General features: G+C 36.1%; 1 protein-coding gene across 8 annotated transcripts in view; it reads left to right on the forward strand.

Moving 5' to 3' along the window:
- NEK1 (NIMA related kinase 1) overlaps window positions 1–25531 on the forward strand; it is a 229862-nt gene that overhangs the window by 1421 nt on the left and 202910 nt on the right. For 6 of the 8 annotated variants that reach the window (XM_019798524.2, XM_019798525.2, XM_034661388.1 and 3 more), the window contains exons 3-6: window positions 5950–6008; window positions 7473–7621; window positions 8052–8148; window positions 18752–18849. In XM_019798524.2, the coding sequence (XP_019654083.1) occupies window positions 5984–6008; window positions 7473–7621; window positions 8052–8148; window positions 18752–18849 (369 nt within the window). In that variant the 5' untranslated portion in view covers window positions 5950–5983. Of the gene's footprint in view, window positions 1–5949; window positions 6009–7472; window positions 7622–8051; window positions 8149–18751; window positions 18850–25531 lie in introns of those variants that run through there. The other 2 variants (XM_011223584.3, XM_034661389.1) reach the window with 2 other exon arrangements.

The following is a 25531-nucleotide window of genomic DNA, read 5'->3' on the forward strand; positions in this document are numbered from 1 at the left end:
TTTTTCTCTGATTTCTTTCTTCTAATCTAAGTTGTGGTCATGACACCATTTCATGAATATAAATTTTTTAGATGTTGGTAGTTTCCATTAGGGAAGCCGTTAATTGTTTGTATAGACTTACAGAGAAGAAAAACAAATGTTTTGAAGAAAGTCTGATGGGAATCCCATTTTTGTTTTCTGCTTTTTTGAATAATAAGTCAGGGATTTGACTCACTGAGAAGGTAAATTATCCCTCTCCCACCATCCAAATGTTACTTAATATTTGGGAAACCATATATGTGGATTGTAGCTGCAGACAGTACCAAAGGGACTTCTTGAAATCTACTGACATTCCTCTACCAGTGTTTCCCTTCAGGAAAATTTGTCCATCAAAAAGCTGAAACAACTGAAGAGACTTCAAGTTGCAGATTGGAGTGGATATATTTTTCGTTCATATACTCTGGCATTTTTCATATTTGGTGCACAAATTTTATTATGTCAGACATTGCTTATTGTAGCTTAAAAAATTTTAGTTAAATGTAAGGAAAGATGTCTAATTTACCTAGAGGCTAAGATATTTTTATGGACCATAGTTGACATAGTTGAAGTATGCCATATAGGAAAACTTTGAATGTCAGGGTTAGAAGTTTGGAAATGGGGAACTATTGAAGGATTTTATTTGGAGAAATTGATTTAGCTAGCATTCTTCTTTCTGTCAGCATCTACTATTTTTTAAGTTTTACTTAAATTTATTTATTTGAATAAATAATACATTCATATGGCTTAAAATTCAGAAGGTACAAAAGATTAAAAAAAAATCTTCCTCTTAATTACTCAGTTCCCTTCCCTTCCCTGAAGGCAGCCAACAGTGTACCAGTTTATTGTATATCCTTTCAGAGGTATTACATACACAATCAATTAGGTGTGTGTGTGTACACATGTAGGGGTTTTATATATTTACATACACTCACATGTACAAGTAAGTAAGTATAAGCATTTACATTTTTATTTCCTTTTAATACACATGATAGTATGCTGTGTTAATTCTGGTACTTAGAAATTAACCCATATCAGTATAAATGTTGCTTCTTTTGATTTGCTTATGGGTATTTACGTTTTACCATTTCAGACAGTGTTGCAGTGGAAGACTTTGTATATGTATCATTTGGAAATATTTATAGGGTAGATTCCTAAAAATGGAATTGCTGGATCAAAGTGACCACTGATAATTATGGTAGATATTGTGGAATTTTATTTACCCTAGTATTTGCATCAGTTTGTATTCTCACCATATTCTGTTTCCTTATATTCCCCTCCAACATAGTACAGTAACAAACTTTCTGAATTTTGCCATTCTGATTGGTGAAAAATGCAACCACTTCTACTTTTTTTTATCGAGGTAAAATATACATAACATTAAATTTTCCCATACTTTTAAATTGTATTTCTCTTTTCAAGAGATTGGGTACTTTTCACATTTTAACATTAATTACATTCCTTTTAGTTGTTAACTTGTAACTTCATACCCTTTTTCTATTTTTCTGTTAGATTGGTTTTTTTGTTCTATGAATATGTGGGAATGTTTTATTTATTTGAAAAATGAGCCCTTGGTGATATGAACTAATATATATATATATATTTTTTTCTTTTTGTCATTTGAATTTTGACCTACAGTAGCTTTTGGTATACATGATTTTTTTTCTCTTTGAAGTAGGGAGCCCAGTGTGGGTCTTGAACTCACCACCTTGAGATTCAGACTTGAGCCGAGATCAAGAGTTGGACACTTAACTGACTGAGCCACCCATGCACCCCTTTTGTACATGTTTTTTATGTAGTTGTATTAATACCTTAAGACTTTTTGGGTTTGTGTCATACTAAGCTGCCCTACTCTAAGATTATAAAAGTCATCCTCCCATGTTTTATTGCTATTTTGGGGTTTTTTTCCCTTACATTTAAGTAGTTTATCTAGAATTTGTGTTGATGTAAAGTGAAGAAAAATGGGCTTAAGTTTTTCTTTTCCATATTACTACCTAGTTGTCTAAATACTGTTTATTTCAATATCTAACTTTTTCCCACCAATTTGAAATGTCACCATGGTCATCCACCAAGTTAAAAATATGGGTTTGTTTTTGTCTTTGTTTTGAGAGAGAGAGAGAGGCAGGGGAGGTGCAGAGGGAGAAGGAGAGGGAGAATCCTAAGTAGGCTCAACACCCAGCATGGAGCCAGATCTGGGGCTCGATCTCATGACTCTGAGATCATGACCTGAGCCAAAATCAAGAGTCAAATGCGTAACTGACTGAACCAACCCCGTGCCCCCCCCAAATGTTTTTGATAGGTTTCTGGACCTTTGGTGATTTGCCTGTCAATTTCATAATTATTGTAGCTTTATAATGTGTCTTGATACTGTGTAGAAAAATCTACCTTCATTGGTCTTTTTTTTTCTTTTTTCAGTATTTCTCTGACTATTGCTTTTTTTCTCATATTAACTTCAAATCAGCTTGTCTAATCACCTGTCACCCACAAAGCTTGTGTTTTTAATAGGGCAGAATTATTATGTAAAGACTAAGAATTAAAATCTTTCTTTCTTTTTTTTTTTTTAAAGATTTTATTATTTATTCGACAGAGATAGAGACAGCCAGTGAGAGAGGGAACACAAGCAGGGGGAGTGGGAGAGGAAGAAGCAGGCTCCTAGCAGAGGAGCCTGACGTGGGGCTCGATCCCATAACGCCGGGATCACGCCCTGAGCCGAAGGCAGACGCTTAACCGCTGTGCCACCCAGGCGCCCCAAAATCTTTCTGATATTAAATCTTTCCACCAATTTTCTTTTTTTCTTTTTTGTGAGTGTGTTTTTTTTCTTTCTTGAGTATTTTCTGTTGGTCCATTTTCCAGGTTAACAGTCCTGTCTTCTGTATCCTAACTGCTGTAAAACCCATTCAATGCCTTCTTAATTTCATATAGCTTATTTCAGTTCTAGAATGTTCATTTAATTTTTAAAAATAAACGTCAGTTCTTTGTTGAAATTCTTCATCTTTAAAAAAAATCACTTTTGTTCATCTTTTCCTCTTTTCCTCTTATTTTCTTGAACATATTACTTATGATTATTTAAAATCCTTTACTGATAGCTCCATATTTGAGTCATTTGTGTTTCTATTTCTTTTGTTTCTTTTGGTTTTGGATATTTGGTTCTTTTTCTTCTTCTTCTTTTTTTTTTTTACACACCTTGTAATTTTTGACTGGTTGCTGGATGTTGTAAATAAAAAGTCATAGAAGCTCTGGAACATGTATCTTCCAAAAAACTGTTTTATTCTGGCAGGCTGATCAGCAGATTACCTTCCTTGATTTTGTCAAGGAATGGTGTTAGGCTTTGTTAGGACTAGTCCGTTTTAGTCTTGCTCTTTGTATGCACAATTTAGGAAAGGGCTAACTGACTGGAGAAAAATTTGTATGTAGAATTTGGGGCCTTTCCTGTTTTTTTTCCTTCTCTCTGGGATTTTGGCAGCCTTAAACTCCGACTTCTCTCTCCCCAGCTCAGTAAGATTCCTGCTTTCTACTTAAGCTCCATCATGCTAGGCCGCAGTTTAGAAAATATCTTCAGGGAGAAGGCTGGGATGGATGTGAAACTCACTAGTATTTTCCCACCTCTCAAGGATTGGAGCCCCTCAATTCCTGTTTGTCGTTTATATATTTTACTCAGTGTTTTTTATTGTTTTGGGAAGTGGGATGGTCTGATAATGAGCTACAGCATCATGATTGGAACCATTTATTATGTCAACCTTCACTTAATCTCCCATATCATATATGGTACCATTCTCAGCTGTTTTGGTATCACCAATCTAGAGACATCTCTAGTCTTTTGCCAACATGAGAGAAGGATGGTCACCTGACTGGGAGAGGTGGAGGAGGCAAACTGTGTGTCTGACTGCATATTACACAGTCTTTCAGCCAATTCTGTTTTAGTTCTGATATTATCCTCACTCTCAGAAGCACCTTATTCTAATAATAGAGCTAGTCTGTACTGGAAATTGACTTATTTGCCACTGCTGGGTTACAATACAGCTTGATAGTCTCCTAAGTCAGATGTTGCTTGTTCTTTGTCAGCTTCCAGAAATTTATTGCACTTGCTTACTCTCCTGTTCTGCCTTTTTGATCTCTTTAAAGTTGTGTTAGGTTTAGGGAAGAAGTAGAGGTAAATATGTATGTTCAATTTGATATGTTAACTCTAAATTGCACTTTACTTTTTGACTTTTTAAAATAAGAGCTGAGGAAATTACTCATATCTTCTTTTTGATTTCTCTGAAGGAAAGGCTTTGGCCATATCTCTCTGTCATTCCTACTCTTTGTGGCTAATGGTACAATTCTAAAGAATGTTGAAGTTTCCCATTTTCTGATCTGCTCAACTCTTTTATTTTCATCTCTTTGCATCATTGACTATTAGAGTTGGTAGGACCCTTAAGATAGCATTATGTTTAAATTGTTAGTGTTTTCAGATGAAGGAACCAGGGTGCAAAGAAGTCAGGTGGTTTGCTTTTTGGTCATGTAGCTTTTCTCTTCCAAATCCATTGCTTTATTTGTTATGTCACATAACTCTTTGGAAAGCTCAAATGTCAAAAATGTCTTTGATTTTATGCTTTGAATGTCTTTAATATTATAGAGATTAAATTGATATAATTGTTAGAGACCTTAAGAACACTGTCAAGTTGGTATGTGATTTTCATTTGATGTTGGAAACTGAAGCATAGAAGGGACAAACACTTGTATTTTCAGTTTATTACAAATATAAAACTAGAGCAGGATTATTATGTTCCTTCAGTTATACGTTATGATGACTGGATGTACAAGCCTATAGTACATTTTGTCACTGTTTTTCATTTGGTTTGAAAAATCTTTTAGGATTGTAATTCAGCTGAGAAGTCTCAAGACTAGGAAATAAGCTTGGTTAAATATGTTGTAAGACACTGAAAATGCTCTTATCTTTTCATGTTTTCCCCTTCACTTCCTTCAGTGTACTACAGTAGTCAAGTGTAGACTCTGCAGAAAAGGAGGAGTCAGAGTTGCTCTGAAACTCATTTTCCACGAGTCTTCTGTTGTTCAGGAAGCTTTCTACATTGACATCATTTGATGGCAATTAGAGTCATCCTTCTACAATACGGGGGGCAGAGATCTCCTATAATGAGTTGTCCAAACCACAATGATCAGTAATGTGGTAGGCAGTAGAATGCAATACTAGGGACTCTTGGAGCTTCCATTTCATTAGTGTGGTCCCTGGAAAGGAATTGGCAACTAAACTCTGAGGCAGAGCCAAATTGACTAATTTTGTTTCTTTTTCTTGGCGGCAGTCACAGAATAATGATGGTTGTGAAGTTTATTATTTAATGTAATTTGATTTATGAAATTTAGTTTTCTAAGATGAGTTTATCTTGGTATTTTTTTTTTAAATAGCATGGTAATGTAATATACTCATATCCCAGAAAAATCATTAAATTCTGGCTGGTGCCCAGATAGCCTATTATATTATGCCAGTTGACCAAACTTGGATTTGAGAGGAGAGTTATGTGTGTTTGGAATGACTTCTTTAACTCACTGATGGTGCTGTATTGCTATTGTAATAGTTAATTTCTTATTTTGCTTTAAGTTGCTAAAAGTCTTGTCCTATCTTACAGAAATTTTTAAATGCAATATGGTTATAATGTTTTCTAAGGTAGAAGAAGGCTTTTTCCCACAAAATTTCCTAAGGCATAATTATCCGATTGATTTTACCAGAGGCTGGCTTCTGGACTTTGGTCTTACAGGCCCTGAATATAAATTTTGTCATTTAAGGAGATTGAATCATATCTTGAAGGCAAAACAAAATTAAATTTAGTATTGATGGACAAAATGAGAACATGGATTTGTTAATTTACAATGAGAAATATGGTAAACACTGACAAAAATTTTATTTATGGCCTTCATGATGGGCCCATTTTCTCCTAGGAGGGAATCATACATAGAAAGCTGCATTATGTGAATGGAAATAGAAGACTGCAAGTTAGGTAAATTAAATATTTATTAGTTTTAAATTAATATAGTGAATTCACGTATCTCTACAGTAAGGGTAGTCTTGCCGATAGGCAGTGCTAATGATTGTCTGGTGACCATATCACTCTCTCTTTCCCTCCTCCTTCCCTTTGATTTTTTAAGCTTTCACTAATTAGTTTTCAGACTCTGGCTTCTGTCCCCACCCATCACTCTGCTGAAATTAACTATTGCTAAAGTTACTAAAGACTCTTATCAAATATCTTGGTATGGTGAGGATCTAATTATGATACCAAAAGGAGAAATATAAAGACTAATAACATGTTTAATTAATATCAAAATAGATTTTTATATTTAAATAAAATTGAAAGGTGGGATAGCATATAAGGAAAAAATATTTTTGACAAAGGGCTAACATCCTCATTGAAGAGGGGACTTTTACGAATTAATAAGATTATTCAAATAGAAAATGAACAAAGAACGTGAATGAATAGTTCAAAAAAGAATACAAATGTTCAATAAATGTGGAAGAATTATTCAAATTAACTGATAAGCAAAAGAAATTAAAATAAAAATGAAACACCATTTCTCTGTCGAATGTAGTAAGTAACAACAGCAGCAAATAGTGACACAGTGCTCACTACGTGCCAGGCACTGTTCTACAGTAGAATACTGAAATTAATCCTCCCAACAGTTCTATGAGTGTGTACTATTGTTATCCACATTTTACAGATGAACAAACTAAGGCACATAAAGCTGAGTAACTTGCCAGTGTCATGTAACAAAGAAGTGATAGGATTTAAATCCAGGCTTCCTGACTCTGAGGTTTTAGTGCTTGTTAACTACTACCTTTTATGGCTTCTCCAAGATTTTAATAAATAATAACCAGTGTTAAAAGGGTATCAAGGAACAGGCACTTTTATACACTGTTGGTTAGAATACAAGTTCATAGACATTTCTGCAAGACAATTAAGTGCTATGTTCCAGAATTTTAATGCATGCATATTCTTTGGACAAATAATTTATCCTAAGGAAATCCTTATAATAAGTACATAAAAATGTGTGTACAGAAATTTTATCTAAAGTTCTTCTGTAATGGCAAGGAATGTAAACAATTTAAATGCCTAATAAGATAGGATTAGTTAAGTAACTTTGGGAAATGCATTCTTATTGGAGATAATAAAGTAATGCTGCTAATTAATTCACATAGGAAAAGCTTGTCTCTCTGTCCATATACATTAAGTGTATACAGTATTTGACTCTCCAAAACATTCTTATAAAATTGAAATGTCATTGTTTTTCTCTTTTTAGCTATAACTGTCACATGAGTAAAGTTGAGATAAAGTTAATTTAACTTTGAGTAAAGATTTTAAATATCCTGTTTTTAAGCAAATCACTAAGGAATTAGAATTGAATTAAACATTGTAATTTTTATGGAAGACATGATTTATCTCTTAACTGTTACTTTTTTTAATGTCTAGCGTATCTGTTAAGATGCCTTAGAAAAAGAATCATGGAGAAGTATGTTAGACTACAGAAGATTGGAGAAGGTTCATTTGGAAAAGCCATTCTTGTTAAATCTACAGAAGATGGCAGGCAATATGTTATCAAAGAAATTAACATCTCAAGAGTAAGTATATTTTTTGTTTGGTTATTCAACTAATACTCTGATTTCAGTAGGGCTTATTGTTAGAGAATTTAAAAAAATGTATGGCATTGCATAACCTAAAGTGAAAGGCTGCAGTAATTCCAGAGAGAACCACTAATTTTAGAATCGTCTGTATATCCTTTCAGATTTTTTTCTATGCTGTGTGCTTGTGTTTATGTATTTAAGTGTTTAAAAAAAATACACCTACTGTTCTGTAACTTAATCTCGTTTGAACATCTTAAAATGTTTTTACCTGTGGATTCAACTTACTCTTTTTAACTTCTGTCTTTATTTTGTTATTTTGAGTGTGCTTTATTGGTTCTGTTGTTTTTTAACCACTCTCTTACTGATGGACTTTTAGATTGTTTATTGATGGTCGAATTTAATATTTTCTTCTTCTCTCCCATTTAAGATGTCCAATAAAGAAAGGGAAGAATCAAGGAGAGAAGTTGCAGTATTGGCAAACATGAAGCATCCAAATATTGTCCAGTATAGAGAATCATTTGAAGGTCAGATAAACTTTGCAAGAGAGTTCAAAAGAACTAAGCCATGTGACAACTTTTGGATATTTTACTTATAATGTATTTTCAGGAAGAAAAGTATATCATTTTTGCCTCAGTACATATGTATATGAGTATCAGCTTGATTCTAGGGTAATACAAATGTTTCTGGTGGGAGAGTCTGCATTGTGAATGAAGGTCTCAGTCCTTGGATTCCTCATGAGAAGATGTACATGGTAATCTGTGCTCTAAAAAGACAGCCAGAAGGAAAGTAGCAAGTACAGAGCAATTTATTAAAGTGAATGTACAGGGGCGCCTGGGTGGCTCAGTCGGTTAAGCATCTGCCTTCGGTTCAGGTCATGATCCTGGGGTCTTGGGATTGAGCCCCACATCAGGCTCCCTGCTCAGCAGGAAGTCTGCTTTTCCATCTGCAGCTTCCCCTGCTTGTGCTCACTCTTGTTCCCGTGTTCTCTGTCAAATAAATAAAATCTTAAAAAGTGAATGTACACTGTCAAGATGGGAGAGCAGGCAGGTTCCACCGGTTGGAACCTACTCTGTGTTGTTTTGTGATTGGATATTTGTTACATCTCTCTGGGCCGGGAGGAGCTGTGACGTACTGTGGGTGGTCTCTAACGGAGTCTGTTTTCAGTCATTTGGGAGACTCCTTCCATGGATCGGGAGGGGGAGTTTTTGGCCCTACAAGGTTTCTATGGAAAGGTCTGGGCAGCCTTTCTCCATCCAGTGGGGCCGTACCCACAATTCAAATGCATTATGAGTCCAGGGGTTACCCTGGGGCAAAGGTAGCAGAGGAGAGTGCTTGTTTTGCACCTGTGGCTATTTAGTTTGTCAGCCCCAAGGTCTTGGAAGCCACAAGGTCAGATGTTGTGCCCCCAGGTTTTTAATGTGTAGCTTATTTGTCACAGTCCTTGCCTCCAGCTCTTATCTCTGTCATTCCCCTTCAAGGGTTGGGACTCTGCCTTGGGGCATTCCTTCCACTGCTCAGGTCAAGCTTCTACCCAACACTACACCACACTGTCCATGTGTAATTTTGTATTGGCTCACTGTTACTATGATTGCTTAAAAAGAAGCGGTGTGGTTAAGTGTAAGAATTTGGACAAAGCAAGGATGGTAATTTACATCATTTTAAACTTCTTTTAAGTGCTACCACTACTGCCACTAAGAAAATGTTCTGATCTTTAGAAAGGATCCTACTCATTTGTGTTCTCCTATATACCTCATTATCATTGTAGTGAGGTATGTTGAAAGTGTTCTCAGGTTCTTAAAATGTCATAGCTTAAATTGTTATATTCTATTTTGGAAATATATACCATTATATTTAGTAATGCAGGAGCTAAGATAAAGCAGAGCTTCTCTAAAGACAGGTCCACATGGTTTGTTGAAGTCCTTTTGAAGTCATTCCCATTGTCATAAATCTTACAAAACAAAGTATGTATGTATACATATAGTATATGTATGTATATATGCATACATAGTATATGTATATATGTACTATACGTGTATATATGCACCATATGTGTATGTATACTGTATTGTATATATATATTTCATGTGTGTGTTTTTATACTGTGTGTGTGTGTATGTAATTTGAGACCATTACTGTTTATTTAAGTCAATGGATGTGGGAAGAAAAAAGAAACAAAGCTTCTTCAGCTCCTGAGTTTCTAGCTGCTTATGAGTCTTAAGTTTATAATCATAGTTTTTTCTCCTTTTACAATCAATTCCTTGTTCCCCTTTGCTTTCTGCAGCATCTTGGCTGGTGTGTTCTATTTCCTAGTCAAATAACCCAAACCTTTATCACTGCAGGATCTGAGTCTTTGAGAGTACTACGTTTGTTGCAGTGAATCCAGAGTTCCAGTAATAGTCCTCCTTGGCTTGATGGTGTTGCAGCAACACGATTTCCTCTTGATAATCACAATTAAGCACTCCAGCCATTAGGGTGACTCTTAATAGAAAGATAATTTAGGTTGAAGGTAGCAGATAGTTTAAATGACTGTTTCAGGGTTAAATCACAGAGTCTGAATTAGAGCAAAAGTATGCTCATTCCCAGATTAGCTATGTACTAAAGTAGAACATACTTTAAAAAAATACAACACATTGTGTCATAAGGTACTCTGTTTTATGATGGTAGTGAAATGAGCATTTATACATGTACAGGAGTACAGTGTTAACTGTCTTCTTCCCATGAGCTTGGATTCCTTTATCTTTCTCCACACATCTCTTTCAGTTTCTTTTCTCTTCCATCACCGAAATTTTAATATTTCAAATAAAAAGTTTTTAATGTATGTGAACAAATACTCTAGTAGGTGTTTTTTTATTCATGTAGAATGCTTCACATAGAAACATCTCAATGACTCAAAAGAGGTAGGTAGCACATTCTTTAAATAAGGTTTTTTCAAATACTGCTATTTAATTTTAAAGGAGTAAATGCTTATGGTAAGCATATTCAGAAAGCACAGAGAGCCTGAGCCCTAAATTCTCTGCTCCCCCACTACATCCTCATTCCCATTCCCCTAGGGGTAAACATTGTTATTAATTCAGTGTTTATGGTGTTTTCTGGAACAAACATCTACATATAACTTTTAACATTTAAAAACAAGGGGGATTATATTATGTATTTTTGCATCTTGTTCTTTTCACTTTAGATCTCGGGAATATTTTTCCATGTCTTTATGTATTGGTGCTCCACATTCTTTACAACTTTCTTGTAACAACTGCAGTGTATCCCACTGTGTGCATTTTATGGTTCTGTCACAGTTTGTTTAGCCAGTCGTCTGTTATAGATACTTAGGTTGTTTTTAGTTTTTCACTATTGGAGATAATGTTGCACTGAAAATTCTTGTACAGGTGTCTGTGTACTATAATATTTCCTACATTCTGTGTTTTTTATCCCCTTTATTTTTTTTCTTACTGTTTCTAAAGTAATTTTTATATCGTTAATGGAAGTTTTTCTTATTTTCTTAAAGTATTTATTTATTTTGAGGGGAGGAGTGAGAGAGTTTCAAGCAAACTCCCCGTTGAGTGCAGAGCCTGACATGGGCTCAATTACACAACCCTGAGATCAGGACCAGAGGTGAAACAAGAGTTGGACGTTTAACCAGCTGAGCCACCCAGGCACCCCTGTTCTTTTTCAAGATTGCTTTGGATATTTGGGTTCTTTTGTGGTTTCATACAAATGTTAGGATTGTTTGTTCTAGTTCTGTGAAAAATGCTGTTGGTATTTTGATAGGAATTACATTAAATCTGTAGAATGCTTTGGGTGGTTTGGGCATTTTAACAATATTTGTTCTTCTAATCTGTTAACGTGGAATATCTTTCCATTTCTTTGTGTCGTCTTCAATTTTTTTCATCAGTGTTTGATAATTGTCTATTTTTTTTAAAGATTATTTTTTTATTTTGAGAGAGAGAGAATGAGCGAGCAAGCAGAGGGAGGGGCAGAGGGAGAGAGAATCTCAAGTAGACTCCCTGCTGGCAGAGTATGGAGTCTGACATGGGCTCGATCTCACAGCCCCGAGATCACGACCTGAGCTGAAACCAGGAGTCCAACATTCAACCAACCACGCCACTCAGGTGCCCAGTCAGTGTTTTATAATTTTGGAATACAGGTCTTTCACCTTCTTCTTCTTCTTTTTTTTAATATTTATTTATTTGTCAGAGAGAGAGAAAGAGAGTGTGCAAGTGTGCATGTGCACAAGCAGGGGGAGTGGCAGGCAGAGGGAGAAGCAGGCTCCCAGCTGAGCAAGGAGCCCGGTGCAGGACTTGATCCCAGGGTCCTGGGATCACAACATGAGCAGAAGGAAGACACTCAACCGACTGAGCCACCGAGGCATCCCGGTCTTTCATCTTCTTGGTTAAGTTTATTCCTAGGTACTTTATTGTTTTTGGTGCAATTATAAATGGGATCATTTTCTTAATTTCTTTTATTTATTTATTTATTTATTTGAGAGAGCGAGAGAGAGCATGGGGGGGTTGCAGAGAGGAAGAAGTAAGCTCCCTGCTTGCCCAGTGTGGGGCTCAATCCCAGGACCCTGGGACCATGACCTGAGCCGAAGGCAGATGCTTAATGGACTGAGCCACCCAGGCGCCCCTTTTTCTTAATTTCTCTTTCTGCTACTTCATTATTAGTGTATAGAAGTGCAACGGATTTATATACATTGATTCTGTATCCTGTAAGACCTTAATGAATTCATTTGTCAGTTCTGGTAGTTTTTTGGTGGAGTCTTGGGTTTTCTATATATAAGGTCATGTCATCTGCAAATAATGAACGTTTTACTTTTTCTTTTCTAATTTGGATGCCTGTTATTCCTTTTTCTTATGTGATTGCTGTGACTAGGACTTCCAGTACTATGTTGAATAAAAGTGGTGAGAGTGGACATCCTTGTCTTGTTCTTTAGTGGAAAAGCTCTCTATTTTCCACCATTGAATATGATGTTAGCTGTGGATTTTTCATATATGGTCCTTAATATGTGTGATATGTTCCCCCGGACCTGCTTTGTTGAGGGTTTTTATCATGAATGGATGTTGTACTTTGTGAAATGCTTTTTCTGCACCTACTGAAATGATCATATGGTTTTTATACTTTCTTTTTATTTTTTAAAGATTTTATTTATTTATTCGACAGAGATAGAGACAGCCAGCGAGAGAGGGAACACAAGCAGGGGGAGTGGGAGAGGAAGAAGCAGGCTCATAGTGGAGGAGCCTGATGTGGGGCTTGATCCCATAACGCCGGTATCATGCCCTGAGCCGAAGGCAGATGCTTAACCGCTATGCCACCCAGGCGCCCCTTTATACTTTCTCTTTTTGACATGGTGTATCACATTAATTGATTTGCAAATATCAAACCACCCTTGCGTCCCAGAAATAAATCCCACTTGATTGTGGTGAATAATTTTTTTAATGTATTGTTGGTTTCGGTTTGCTAATATTTTGTTGAGGGTTTTTGTATCTATGTTTGTCAGAGATATTGGCTTGTAGTTTTCTTTTTTTGTTGTGTCTTTATCTGGTTTTGATATCATGGTAATGTTAACCTCATAGAATGAATTTGGACGCTTTCAGTCCTTTCCTGTTTTTTGAAATAGCTTAAGAATAGATTTTAACTCTTCTTTAAATATTTGGTAGAATTCACCTGTGAAGCTGTCTCATCCCGGACTTTTGTTTGCTGGGAGTTTTTTGATCACTGATTCAATTTCATTGCTGGTACTTGGTATGTTCAAATTTTCTGTTTCTTCCTGATTCAATTTTAGGAGGTTATATGTTTCTAGGAATTTGTTCATTTCTTCTAGATGGTCCAGCTTGTTGACATATTTCATAATGTTCTGTTAACAATCCTTTGTATTTCTGTGGTGGTGTTACTTCTTTCATTTCTGATTTTGCTTACTTAAGTCATCTCTTTGTCTGAAGAGTCTGGGTAAAGGTTTATCAATTTTGTTGATCTTTTCAAAGCACCAATACCTAGTTTCACTGATCTGTTGTATTGGCTTAAGTTTCTGTATCATTTATTTCTGCTCTAATCTTTATTATTTCTTTCCTTCTGGTTTTGGGTTTTGTTCTTTTTTTTTTTTTTTTTTTTTTTTAGCTCCTTTAGGTGCAGGATTAGGTTGATTATTTGAGATTGTTTTTGCTTCTTGAGGTGGGCCTATTTTGCTATATATCCTTTTTAGAGCGGTGTTTGCTGCCTCTCAAAGATTTTGGATCATTGTGTTTTAAATTTTATTTGTCTCCATGTATGTTTTGATTTCCTCTTTGATTTCTTGGTTAACTCATTCATTGTTTAGTATTTAACCTCTGTGTATTTGTGTTCTTTCCAGATTTTTTCTTGTGGTTGATTTCTAGTTTCATAGCGGTGCAGTTAGAAAAGGTGAATGGTATAACTTTGATCTTCCTGAATTTGTGGAGACTTGTTTTGTGTCCTAATATATGATCTTGAATGGATAGTGTTCCATATGCACTTGAAAAGAATTTGTGTTCTGTTTTAGGATGGAATGTTCTGAATATATCTGTTAGATCCATCCGGTCCAATGTGTCATTCAAAGCCACTGTTTACATGTTTATTTTCTGTTTGGATGATCTATCCATTGATGTAAGTGCAGTGTTAAAGTCCCCTACTATTACTGAATTACTGTTGAATACTTTTTATGTTTTTTAGCTGCCTTTTGTCTTTGGTTGCTCCCATGTTGGGTGCATAAATTTATAATTGTTATATTTTCTTGTTGGATTGTTTCTTATATGATTATGTAGTGATCTTCTTTGTCTCTTGTTACAGTCTTCATTTTAAAAATGTAGTTTGTCCGATATATGTATTGTTACCCCAACTTCCTTTTTACTTCCTTCTGCATGATAAGTGCTTTTCCGTCCTTTCACTTTCAATCTGCATGTGCCTTTAGGTCTTACGTGAGTCTCTTGTAGGCAGCATATAGATGGCTCTTGCTTTTTTATCCATTCCATGACCCTGTGTCTTTTGATCATTTAGTCCATTTACTTTCAGAGTAATTATTGATAGGTATATACTTATTGCCATTTTGTTACTCATTTTATGGTTGTTTTTGTAGTGCTTCTGTGTTCCTTTCTTTTCTGTTCTCTTCTCTCACAGTTAGTTGACTTTCTTTAGTGATAAACTTGGAATCCTTTCTCTTTATTTTTTTTTGCATATCTATTACTGGTTTTTGATTTGTGGTTACCATTATGCTTATATATAAAATCCTGTGCATATAGCAGTCTATGTTAACATGATGGTTGCTTAGGTTTGAACCCATTCTTTACTCTTCTCCCCCGCCACCCTGTGTTTTATGTATATGGTGTCATACTTTACATCCTTATGTTTTCTGAATCCCTTGACTGATTTTTACACATATACTTATTTTACTGCTTTTGTGCTTCCCAGTTTTCTTACTCCTACTTAAGGTCTTTCCTTTCCACTCAAAGAGTTCCCTTTAACACTTTTTGTAGGGCTCGTTTAGTTGTCAGGAATTCCTTTAACTTTGTTTGTCTGGGAAACTCTCCATCTGTCCTTCTGTTCTGATGATAGCTTTGCTGGATGGAGTGTTCTTGGCTACAGATTTTTTTCTTTCAGCACTTTGAATATATTATGCTACAGCCTTCTGGCCCTGCAAAGTTCCTGCTGAAAAATGCACTGATAGTCTTATGGGGTTTCCCTTGTATGTAATTGTCTTTTTTTTTTTTAAGATTTATTTATTTATATTAGAGAGAGAGCACACATACCTGCATGCTCGTGGGTGAGGGACAGAGGGAGAGAATCCTCGAGCAGACTCCTCACTGAGCATGGAACTGATGCAGGGTTGTATCCTGCCACCCGTAAGATCATGACCTGAGCTGAAATCAAGAGTCAGACACTCAACCAGCTGAGCCACTGAGGAGTGTTGCTCTTGCTGTTTTGAAACTTCTCTCGTTATCACTACTTTTTGCCATTTTAATTATGTGTCTTGTTGTAGACCTTCTTACATTGACTTTGTGGGGGGCTCTTTGTACCCCCTGGATCTGTATTTCTGTTTCCTTTGCTAGGTTAGGGAAATTTGCAGCTATTTTATCTTCAGACACATTTTCTGTCCCCTTTTCTCTCTCTTCTCCATCTAGGATCCTTATAATGTGATTTTTTAATTATCCTTGATGGTTCCCTGAGTTCCCAAGTCCATTTTTTAATTATTTTTTCTCTCTCCTGTTCAGTTTGATTGCTTTCCATTGCTCCTGGTTGCTGATCCATTACTCTGCTTTCTCTAGTCTACTATTTATTACATCTAGTGTATTTTTATTTTTATATTTTTTCAAAGATTTATTTATTTTGGAGAGAGCATGTATGTGCATGAATTGGGGGAGGAGCAGAGGGAGGGAATCTTCAAGCAGACTCCCTGCTGATCATGAAGCCTGACACAGGGCTCAATCTCACGACCCATGTGATCATGACCTAAGCCGAAACCAAGTGTCAGAGGCTCAATTGACTGAGCCACAACATCTTGTGTAATTTTTAATTTAAGTTAACACATTCTTCATCTCTGATTCATTCTTTTTTATGCTTTCTATCTTTATATTAGGAGTCTCACTGAGGTTCTTCACTCTTCTCAAGTCCAGTGAATATCTTTATGATCATTACTTTAAATTCTCTGTCAGGCATATTACTTATCTCCGTTCATTTAGGGCTCTTATGGTGATTTTGTCCTGTTTGTTCACTTGGGATGTATTCCTTTGTCTCCTCATATTTTCTAACTCTCTGTGTCTGTTTCTGTTATGATAGGAAAGTCAGCAATGTTTTTGGCTCTTGAAAGTAGTGGCCTTATGAAGAAGAGGTCCTATAGTGCCATGCAGCGCAGTGTCCCCTGTTCACCAGAACCTGGCATTTCAGGGTGTCTCCTATGTGTGATATACATGGTAGCTGAGCTATGTTTGCCTTTAATTCACTTGTCCGCAGTGGCTCTCTTTAAGAGCCTGTTGTAGGCAGGGTTTGGTCCTTATGTTTTTGGTAGGCCAGTCTGGAGCCTCCTTGGATTTGAGTTGAGTCAGACCAGGCATTTATTAGGGATGCAGTAGCACCAAAATGCAGTGCACTATCCCTTTTTTCTTTCCCCTGAGAAGCTTTCTTTGGTGGGCTGGGTCTGCATTCTGACCAGGTGTCTGCCCCCAGCCCACTTTTGGGGTGCATTCAGTGTGGTGTGTGGTTATCTTTCCCTGTCTCTCAGGCATGAGTCACTTTGGAGGGCTGATAGCCCCTGTTGGGGCTGCTTTCTGCCTGCCAGGCTTATGGGGCCACTTTGGATGGACTCTGGCCAGGGGCATATTGGAAGGGGCAGGTCTGCAGGAGAATGTGGGTACAGGGTGCAGCATGTTAGCAAGGTTTATACGGGTCTGCTATTGGAGGAGACCTTGAAGAAAGGCCTGACTGGAGAGAATGTGCCTGCAGAATGTGGGCAGGATATGCTGTTGGCAAGCTAGGTGGAGAGTGTTGGCACTGCACTGGTTCTTGAAGGTGTCCATGTAACTAGGCTGGGGGATGGGGGAGTTTTATGGAGCCTACCAGTTCTGCTCCTGGAGAAGATTAGTAAACTACTCTCCCTCCCTTATATCCCAGGCATTTTTCATAGTGCTGCTTCTGTGCTGCATCTTTGCTGGGCTATTTGTTGTGTTGTCCTTTAAGGGTGGGGATAGTTTCCTGTTGCTCTCTCACTCTCCTAAAGCCCAGCATGCTGATTTTTAATGTTCAAGATGTTAAGCGCTGCTGATTGTAAGAACTCATGAAATTATGCCCCACTGGTTTTTAAAGCTAAATGTTATGGGCATTCATCTTCCCTGTGCATGTTCCCTGTGCCTGGGGTGCCTGAGGTTAGGGTCTGTTTCTTTCCCCTCTCCACACCTTGGGTGTCCCTCCCTTCCTTCCTCCTGCAGACAATCCCATGGATCCATTTAGCTCCTGACCATGTCTCTGCCCTTCCTACCCTCTTCCATCTGGCCTCTTCCCTACATTTAGCTGTGGAGAGTCTTCCAGTCTTCCAGTCGGTTTCTGGGTTATTTACACTGATATGGTTGTTATCTAGTTATATCCATGGGAGGAGGTGAGGCTAGGATCCTCCTACTCCACTATCTTCCTTAGAAGTGCCCATGAATTATACAGAATCGTAATTAGCTCAGTCATATAGATTCCCAGTACATGGCACATTAGACGCAGTTTATCAAAAAGGAGGTATGAGAACTATGGGTAACAAGAACACTACCACAATGTGCAAGGTACAAATACTGAGGAAATTAAGGCTATAAGCACAGAGAAGTAAGAGAAGTGAAAACTGTTCTTTTGAGTTGCAGTAGTCTCATTAGTAAGAAGTGGTTTAGTAATGTTAGAAGCGATATCAGCTACTCCCTAATTTGTGCAGAATAAACATAGTGTTAATCTTACATAAGAATAATGGTGGAGGGAAGGATGAGAAGGGTTCTTCTAGTCCTTTCTACCCATGGTAAGAGTCATAGAAGTCTTTCTTTGGACTGAGACATAAAGGAGAAGAAGGTATTGCCCTATTTTCATGTTGCTCACAGATTATATATAATTTTTAAAAATAAAAGTAAAATCAAAGAAAGCTCCAGCAGTGTATAATGTTATTCACTGTTGAATCCTCAAAATTCATTGCAACATCAATTATTTGTTTAGTAAGTAATTGATTAAGTGGATGAAACAAAGCTGAAAAGTACTGGTAAATTGAAAACTAAGTTATAACCCATCTTTGACAGATGGGTGGAAAAACATGTTTTTATAGGTGATGTTTAAGGAAATCTGTCTATTAAATGAAACCAAGTATATTTGTCTGCATTTTGTCTGTATTCCAGAGATGTTTAGATCATTGTGGATACTGGTATTCAATAAAATGCTGTATTCTTAGTAAAAAATCATTAATGATAGAGCTCCCTGTTAACCCAGGTTATCATACAATCTGTATAAACATTATACCTTGATTTTGCACTCTAATTCTTTTGAAGGTGGTTCTGTTTTTTAATAAAACATAATTAATCACTTTTTTTAGCAAACCCTTAAGTACCTTTAATTTAGCTATGCTTCTGACATACATTTTAAAAAATGAAATGTAATGTTTATATTTTGTAGAAAATGGCTCCCTGTACATAGTGATGGATTACTGTGAAGGAGGCGATCTGTTTAAACGAATTAATGCTCAGAAAGGCATTTTGTTTCAAGAGGATCAGGTGAGTTAGCATGTAGGAGATTGACTCTTACTCCATGTTACTCAGAAGCAATTCAAAGTTTATTTATGTATTTATCTGTAACTACAAATTCTTAATTGTAATTACTAGGACAGTTTGGTGTATTCTAATATCTCAGTCACATTTCTGTTCTAATTAGCTTTCACCTTAGTCATTTCCCCATCTCATTTCCTGTCTGTAATAATACTATTATATTTGTAATATATGTTATATCCTTTGTGTGTATATAAATACATATATATGTATATAACCTAATATTCATTATAACTAGTTTATTATTCTATATTCTATCTGGCTTTCTGCTGCCAGATCACATTTTCCTAAAACGTGGCTTTCCTAGGTAATTCCAGCTCTGGAAGCCTTGCATTGGCAACTACATTAAATCTAATCTCTGTTTTAACCTCAAGGATCTCTAAAATATGACCTTCTCCTACCTAAGCAGTCTTTTCTTTTTTTTTTTTTTTTTCCTGCTATTCCTAATTTGCATCCCTTTTCATTTATTTAACAGATACTCATTGAGCATTCATTTTGTTAGGCACTGTTTGTGTGAGAGATATATGCTTATATATCTCATTCTTCTTCCTGTGTATTTATTCTATTATTTTATCTTGGTAACACTTTGCCAACTCTCTTACTAATATTCTACTTTTTTTTTTCTTTTTACAGCTTATCTCAAGTGCCAGCCTTTCCTTTGATTTTCCATAACCACTCTTATCTTCTGTGATCTTTTCCTTCTCTAAATTTCTATTGCATTTCTCATTATCACGCATTCTTAATTTTACTTGTGTGCTTTTACATAAGGGAATGGGGGGAGCACTGTACTAGGAGTGTTGTATTTGTTTTTTCTTTTAAATTTTATAATCCCCCATGAATTAGTGTAGTTTTCTTTATTTAATAGATAATAAATCTAACAGAGGTTAAGTAGCTTGCCCCAAATCATATAGTCAGTGTTTGAACCTACTTCTAACTCCAAAATTTATAAAATACTTGTTTACAAATTTAAATTATAAAATTATTAAAAGGTTCAGAAATGGAAATAATTCTTTGCTCACTGTTCCATCCCTGAAGGTTACCACTGTTTTTAGTTTGGTGCATTCTTCCAGACTGTCTTTTTTATACTTGTACATGTAAACATATACATCAAGGCACACATATTCAGAAAGGGGTATTATATATAGCATACTCTATCTTACTTTTGTCACTTAATCATCTTGTTTATCCCAACCTATAAATAGAACAAACTGATGGTTGTGAGGGGGGAGGGCGGAGGTGGGAGTAGGGCAAATGGGTGAAGAGCAGTGAGAGATACAGGCTTCTGTTTGTAGAATGAATAAGTGATTGGAATAAAAGGCACAGCATAAGGAATATAGTCCGTGATATTGTTACAGCAGTGTATGGAGACTAATGGTAGCTACACTTGTGAACATAGCATAATGTACAAACTTGCCAAATCACTATGTTGTACATCTGAAACTAATGTAACATTGTATGTCAACTATACTCAAACAATTTAGAGAGTAAGGAAAATGTTATTCATAATATAGGAAAAAAATGCAGCTTTCGTTTAAAAAAATCATCTTGATTATTGTCACATGTCCCATCCATGTAGATCAGTTATACTAGTTTTAATGGCTGCATTAAATCCCATTCTAGCAAGGCCTGTGCTTTTTTGTTTATTTTCACTTCGTGTTCCATTTCCATTTCTTTCCCATCCGTAGGCTGCTATTTTAATATCTTTAATGAATATCTGCGTATTTTTGCAAAATGGCTATCATTGTCTTGTATTTTTATTTTTATTTTAAAAAAAAAATTTTTTTATTATATTATGTTAGTCACCATACAGTACATCCCCAGTTTCTGATGTAAAGTTCGATGATTCATTAGTTGCCTATAACACCCAGTGCACCATGCAATACGTACCCTCCTTACTACATTGTCTTGTATTTTTAAATGCATATCTGTTGTGTTACATCTCATTCAGTTCTGCTTTTCCCCTTAGTACTGTTTCTGATCCATTTGTTTTGCTTTCTGTGCATTTGTTGCTTCTGCTATATAATGCTCCATTGATACTCATCCAGGTCTACACTTAGTTTTACTGCATCATGCACCCTTAACGTATGCTGAATAATTTTGCATTAGAATTGTTTCCCCAACAAGATTGTAATTTACTATAGAACGGATATCACAGTTTTCACTAACGTCCTCTCAGGATAGTTAGGAAGGCTGGGTCTATAAATTGGTACAACTAATTGATTGATAATACTGTGTAGATGGGGACTTTTAGCTTCTTGGCAGCAACTTGATAATATGGTAAGGTTCTGGAATCTTGAGTTATATTTTAGTTAAGTACTATTAAATAGAGTAATGTCATACTTCTCACTTTACTTATCCTGTTTCCACAATTAAGCCTACTAGACAGAGCACAGAACTTCAAAACTTGGGTTTGAGTCATTGTTCTGCTTATCAGCTAGGTAATTGTTATGTTAACAAATGAATTAACTATTTTGAGACTATTTCCTCATTCATTAATTGGGATGTTTATACCACATAGCCAACTTCATGGTTGTGGTGAAGGCAAATAGTAATGTAGGTTAGTGTACAGAGTGCTATTTTTTATTAGAATTCTATCTAATACCTTCCATTGCTTGTGCTTACGTTTATTCTTTGTGTTTATTGGATTTAAAAATGTTTACTATTAGATTTCATAACAGTCTCTTATAAAGTACATTGATAGTCTGTGGATTTGGTTCTGCAGTTGGATAAATGTTCTTGGTACATAATGATGTATGCGTGTGTATATATATTATGTATTTTGTTATCCTAGAAATTGTTATGGAGATCTACTCTATATATTTTTGTCCATCTGAGATTATTCCATAATAAACAATGAGAATTTGGCAAGTCTTTCTTTTAAGTTAATAGCATTTTTTGTCTACCCTTCAGAATGTTTTGTTAACACAAATAACTTAATTTTAGCCTATTGGCAATGGGAATTATTTAAAGAGAAACATACTACTACTACTACTACTACATCCTACTACTTTCCGGACTTTGGAGCAGAAAAACATAAAGACCAGAGGCTATTTTTTGTTGAGACTGCAGGGTAGCATGAGTCTGAGATGGGTTTTGTCTGTTTCTAGAATAAAAGTGGGAAGAGCAAGATCTCTGAAACAAGATGATTCTCCAGCTACTCAAGCCATTCTCTTCAGTGATACTTCCTTGTTTGCATCTTTGTTGGACAAAAATCTAGTCGAGTTAGGAAGTGACCTAAGTCTAAGACTTTTAATCGGTAGTAAGCAATTAAATGAACTAAATAATCCTTAGATGGCCTTTGCCCACACAAATATTTAAAAGATTTCTCACTAGTTTTGCCTTATTTCCAAGTTTTGGATAAATTTCCTGATAGTCTGCTCTCTTTTTATCATAAATAATTTCCAAATGTATACCTTTTTCAAAGGAAAGCATCATTTCACATGGGTTTGCTCTAATATTTAGGTTCAGTGAGAGTGTTAATTAAGCGTGTTAGTACCTTGAGTTTTCTCTGAAAATCTAGAGCCCTACAGTATCAGGCATCTACTAAGCTGCAAAATTGATTTCTGTCCGTAAGTTTTCATAAGGATCTTGGATTAGATTTAAAAAACAACAACAACTATTCTTTTCTATCCTAAGGCCAGTACGTTCTCCAGCAGATTTCACCTGCGGTACCTATAAATTTGGGTGATTTTCTTTATTCCTGAAGGTTTCCAAATCTGCCATGGTTTTTGGCTACTAGGAAATGACCTTGCCACCTATGATGCTGAGACCTTGTAAGTTAGGTACTAGGGCAGTTTCCTGGCAGTGTGACAGAGGAATTGGTTCCGTATATATTTCTTAGTGTGGGCTTGTCATAAGTGAATGAAAATCATTTTTAATTAAGACATTCCAGGTATGGCCTTGGTTGCACAATTGATTAGTTAAATTGGTAAAAAGGCATATAAATGCGTTTTTTTTTTTTTTTACTTTTTTAAAAATACCTTTTTTCTTTTAGATTTATTTTATATATTAGAGAGAGCATGCACATGCACATGTGTGCATGTGTGGGCGGCAGAGGGGTAGAGGGAGAGGGAGTGAGAATCTCAAGCCAACTCCATGCTGAGTGCAGAGCCTGGTGGGGGGCTGAAACTCACGACCCCGAGATCATGACTGACCCAAAAGCAAGAGTCAGATGCTTAATTGACTGCACCACCGAGGTGCCCCAAGGAGTATAGATTCTTATTGAACAGACGAAAGTTACAATATTGTCCTGAAAAGTAAAATTCAGTATAACTATTTGTTTCTGAATTTTGAATGGGTCAGTGAGAATCAGATAATTACTTTAAGATGTGATAATTCAGTTTACAAAATCATAATCTACTAAGTTGAAGGTTAGAGATGGTTCTTAAGGAAAAAAATGGACTTCATATATTCATTAAATGTAGAATAGGACATTTAAAATAATACCAATCAGGGGAACCTAGGTGGCTCAGTTGGTTAAGTGTCTGCCTTTGGCTCAGGTCATTGGGATCAAGTCCCATATCAGGTTCCATGCTCTATGGGGAGTCTGTTTCTCATTCTCCCTCCGTCCCTCTGCTAGCTTGTTCTTTCTCTCTCTCTCTCTCAAATAAATAAAAATTTTAAAAAAGAATAATACCAATCATATTCCAAACAAGTACCCACAGTTTAATTTCATTTAGTTCAGTTCATTCAGTCCTAGTAATTCTTATCTGGCCAGGTATTGGGCACTTTGCTTTCATCATGTATGTCAGCTTCTGGACTAAAAAAGTCTTAGAAATTTTGACTCAGTCCACTGTCCACTTTAAGCAATGTCAGCTCTGAAGCCTGTACTTAACAGTCTATTTTTTGAAGTATCAATAGTTCAGTGTTCCTGGTACAGTCCTTTACAGGAGCCTCTGGTCAGCAAGAAGCAAAAGTCTGTTTGATAATGAGACTGAAAGTCTGTGGTTAATTTATTATAGTAACCAATAATAGAATAAAATTTTCTATATGAATATTTGATAAGGGCTTGATGAATATTTTCCTTAAGGGTAAATATAGGTAGCAAAATCATTGGCATATGTCTAGAACCTTCCCAAAAAGCAAGCATTTTCTTAAATATTTATATTAAAAGTAATTTTCTATATAAACTTAACCCAGGAAAGGCTGAGCTTCTTTGTTGATTTGGCAAGTCTTACCATGCAGCTCTTACAACAATGTTGAGCCAATTAATATATTAATAGTATGTTTTATACTAATATTTGGTTACCTGTTTAATCAAAGTGACAAAATATTTTAAAATAAACGTAGATGGAGAGGATTCTGGGAGGGTGGTAGAATAGGAAGCAGGAGGAATCTGACTCCCAACCAACACAATTACAGGGCAGAATCTATGCGATGAAACTATTCTGTATCTCTGGAGTCTATTGTAGGCATATAATTTCTAGGTGAAAGGTTGAATAATAAATTGTGGTTATTTTCAGCTCTTAGCTAGGTAGCAGTGGCTTCTACCCATTCCCCACCTCCCAGCACCCAGGCAGTCAGCCCTGCATGCCTTCCAGAAGCAGTTTGAATGCACCTTGTGGGAACCAGGGTGGGAAAAAAGGTTCATGTCCTCCAAATGTCAAGGATCTGTGCTCTGAATGTTAATTGTAATTTTTGATCTTGGAGGTGCAGACAAGGAGGTGGGCAGCCATTGTTGTTGTACCTCCCCTCATTGTTGCAAGCCCCCTGCCTTCTTGCTGAGGTGACTCCCAGGGGACTTAAAAGGCCACTGCCCTCTTTTTTCCCCTTCTTCATTTCTTTTTTTTTCCCTTTGCGGAGTCAGACATTAAAAACTAAGGTATTTGAAAGCAGCCACATATAAAGGGAAATTAGAAAGTCACCATGTATACCCAGAGAAAGATGAAGGCTCAGAAAAGACCTGAGAAGATTTTAAGTTTGCACCTCAGGCTGGTCCTGGGCTCAGGGACACCATATGAAAATTAGCAAAAACCAAAACACAAAAAGCCCTGGGGATCAAGAAGAATCTGAGTTCTGTCATCACCACATTATTAGATTCAAGTCACTCCTTTTCAACAAAAATCTCAAGGCATATGAAGAAACAGGAAAGTATGGCTCATTCAAACAAGAAAGTCAACAGAAACTATCTGAAAAAGACCGGATGGTGGATCTACTGGACAAAGACTTTAAAACAACTTCAAGCTGCTCAAAGAACTAAAGTAATGCACGGAGAAAGTTAAGAAGACAATGTATTAAGACATTGAAAATATCAATAAAGATAAAAAGAAAAAAATTCTGGGGCTGAAAAATACAATAACTGAAATGAAAAATTTATTAGAGTGATTTAGAAACAGATTTGAACAGGAACAAGAAAGAGTCAGTGAACTTGAATCTTGGACAATGGAAATTATTGGGTCTGAGGAACAGAAAAAAAAGATTGAAGAAATATGAACAGAGCATTAGGGACCTGTGGGACATCATCAAGCTGACCAACTTATGCATTGTGGGAGTCCCAGAAGAAACAGAGAGAAAGGGGCAGAGCAAATATTTGAAAAATTAATAGCTGAAAACTCCCTGAATTTGGTGAAAGACATGAATGTAAACATCCAAGAAGCTCAGCAAACTCCAAGTAGGATGAACTGAATGAGAT

The sequence above is a fragment of the Ailuropoda melanoleuca genome, chromosome 5 (genome assembly GCF_002007445.2).
Source record: "Ailuropoda melanoleuca isolate Jingjing chromosome 5, ASM200744v2, whole genome shotgun sequence".
In the NCBI taxonomy this organism is placed as follows: domain Eukaryota; kingdom Metazoa; phylum Chordata; class Mammalia; order Carnivora; family Ursidae; genus Ailuropoda; species Ailuropoda melanoleuca.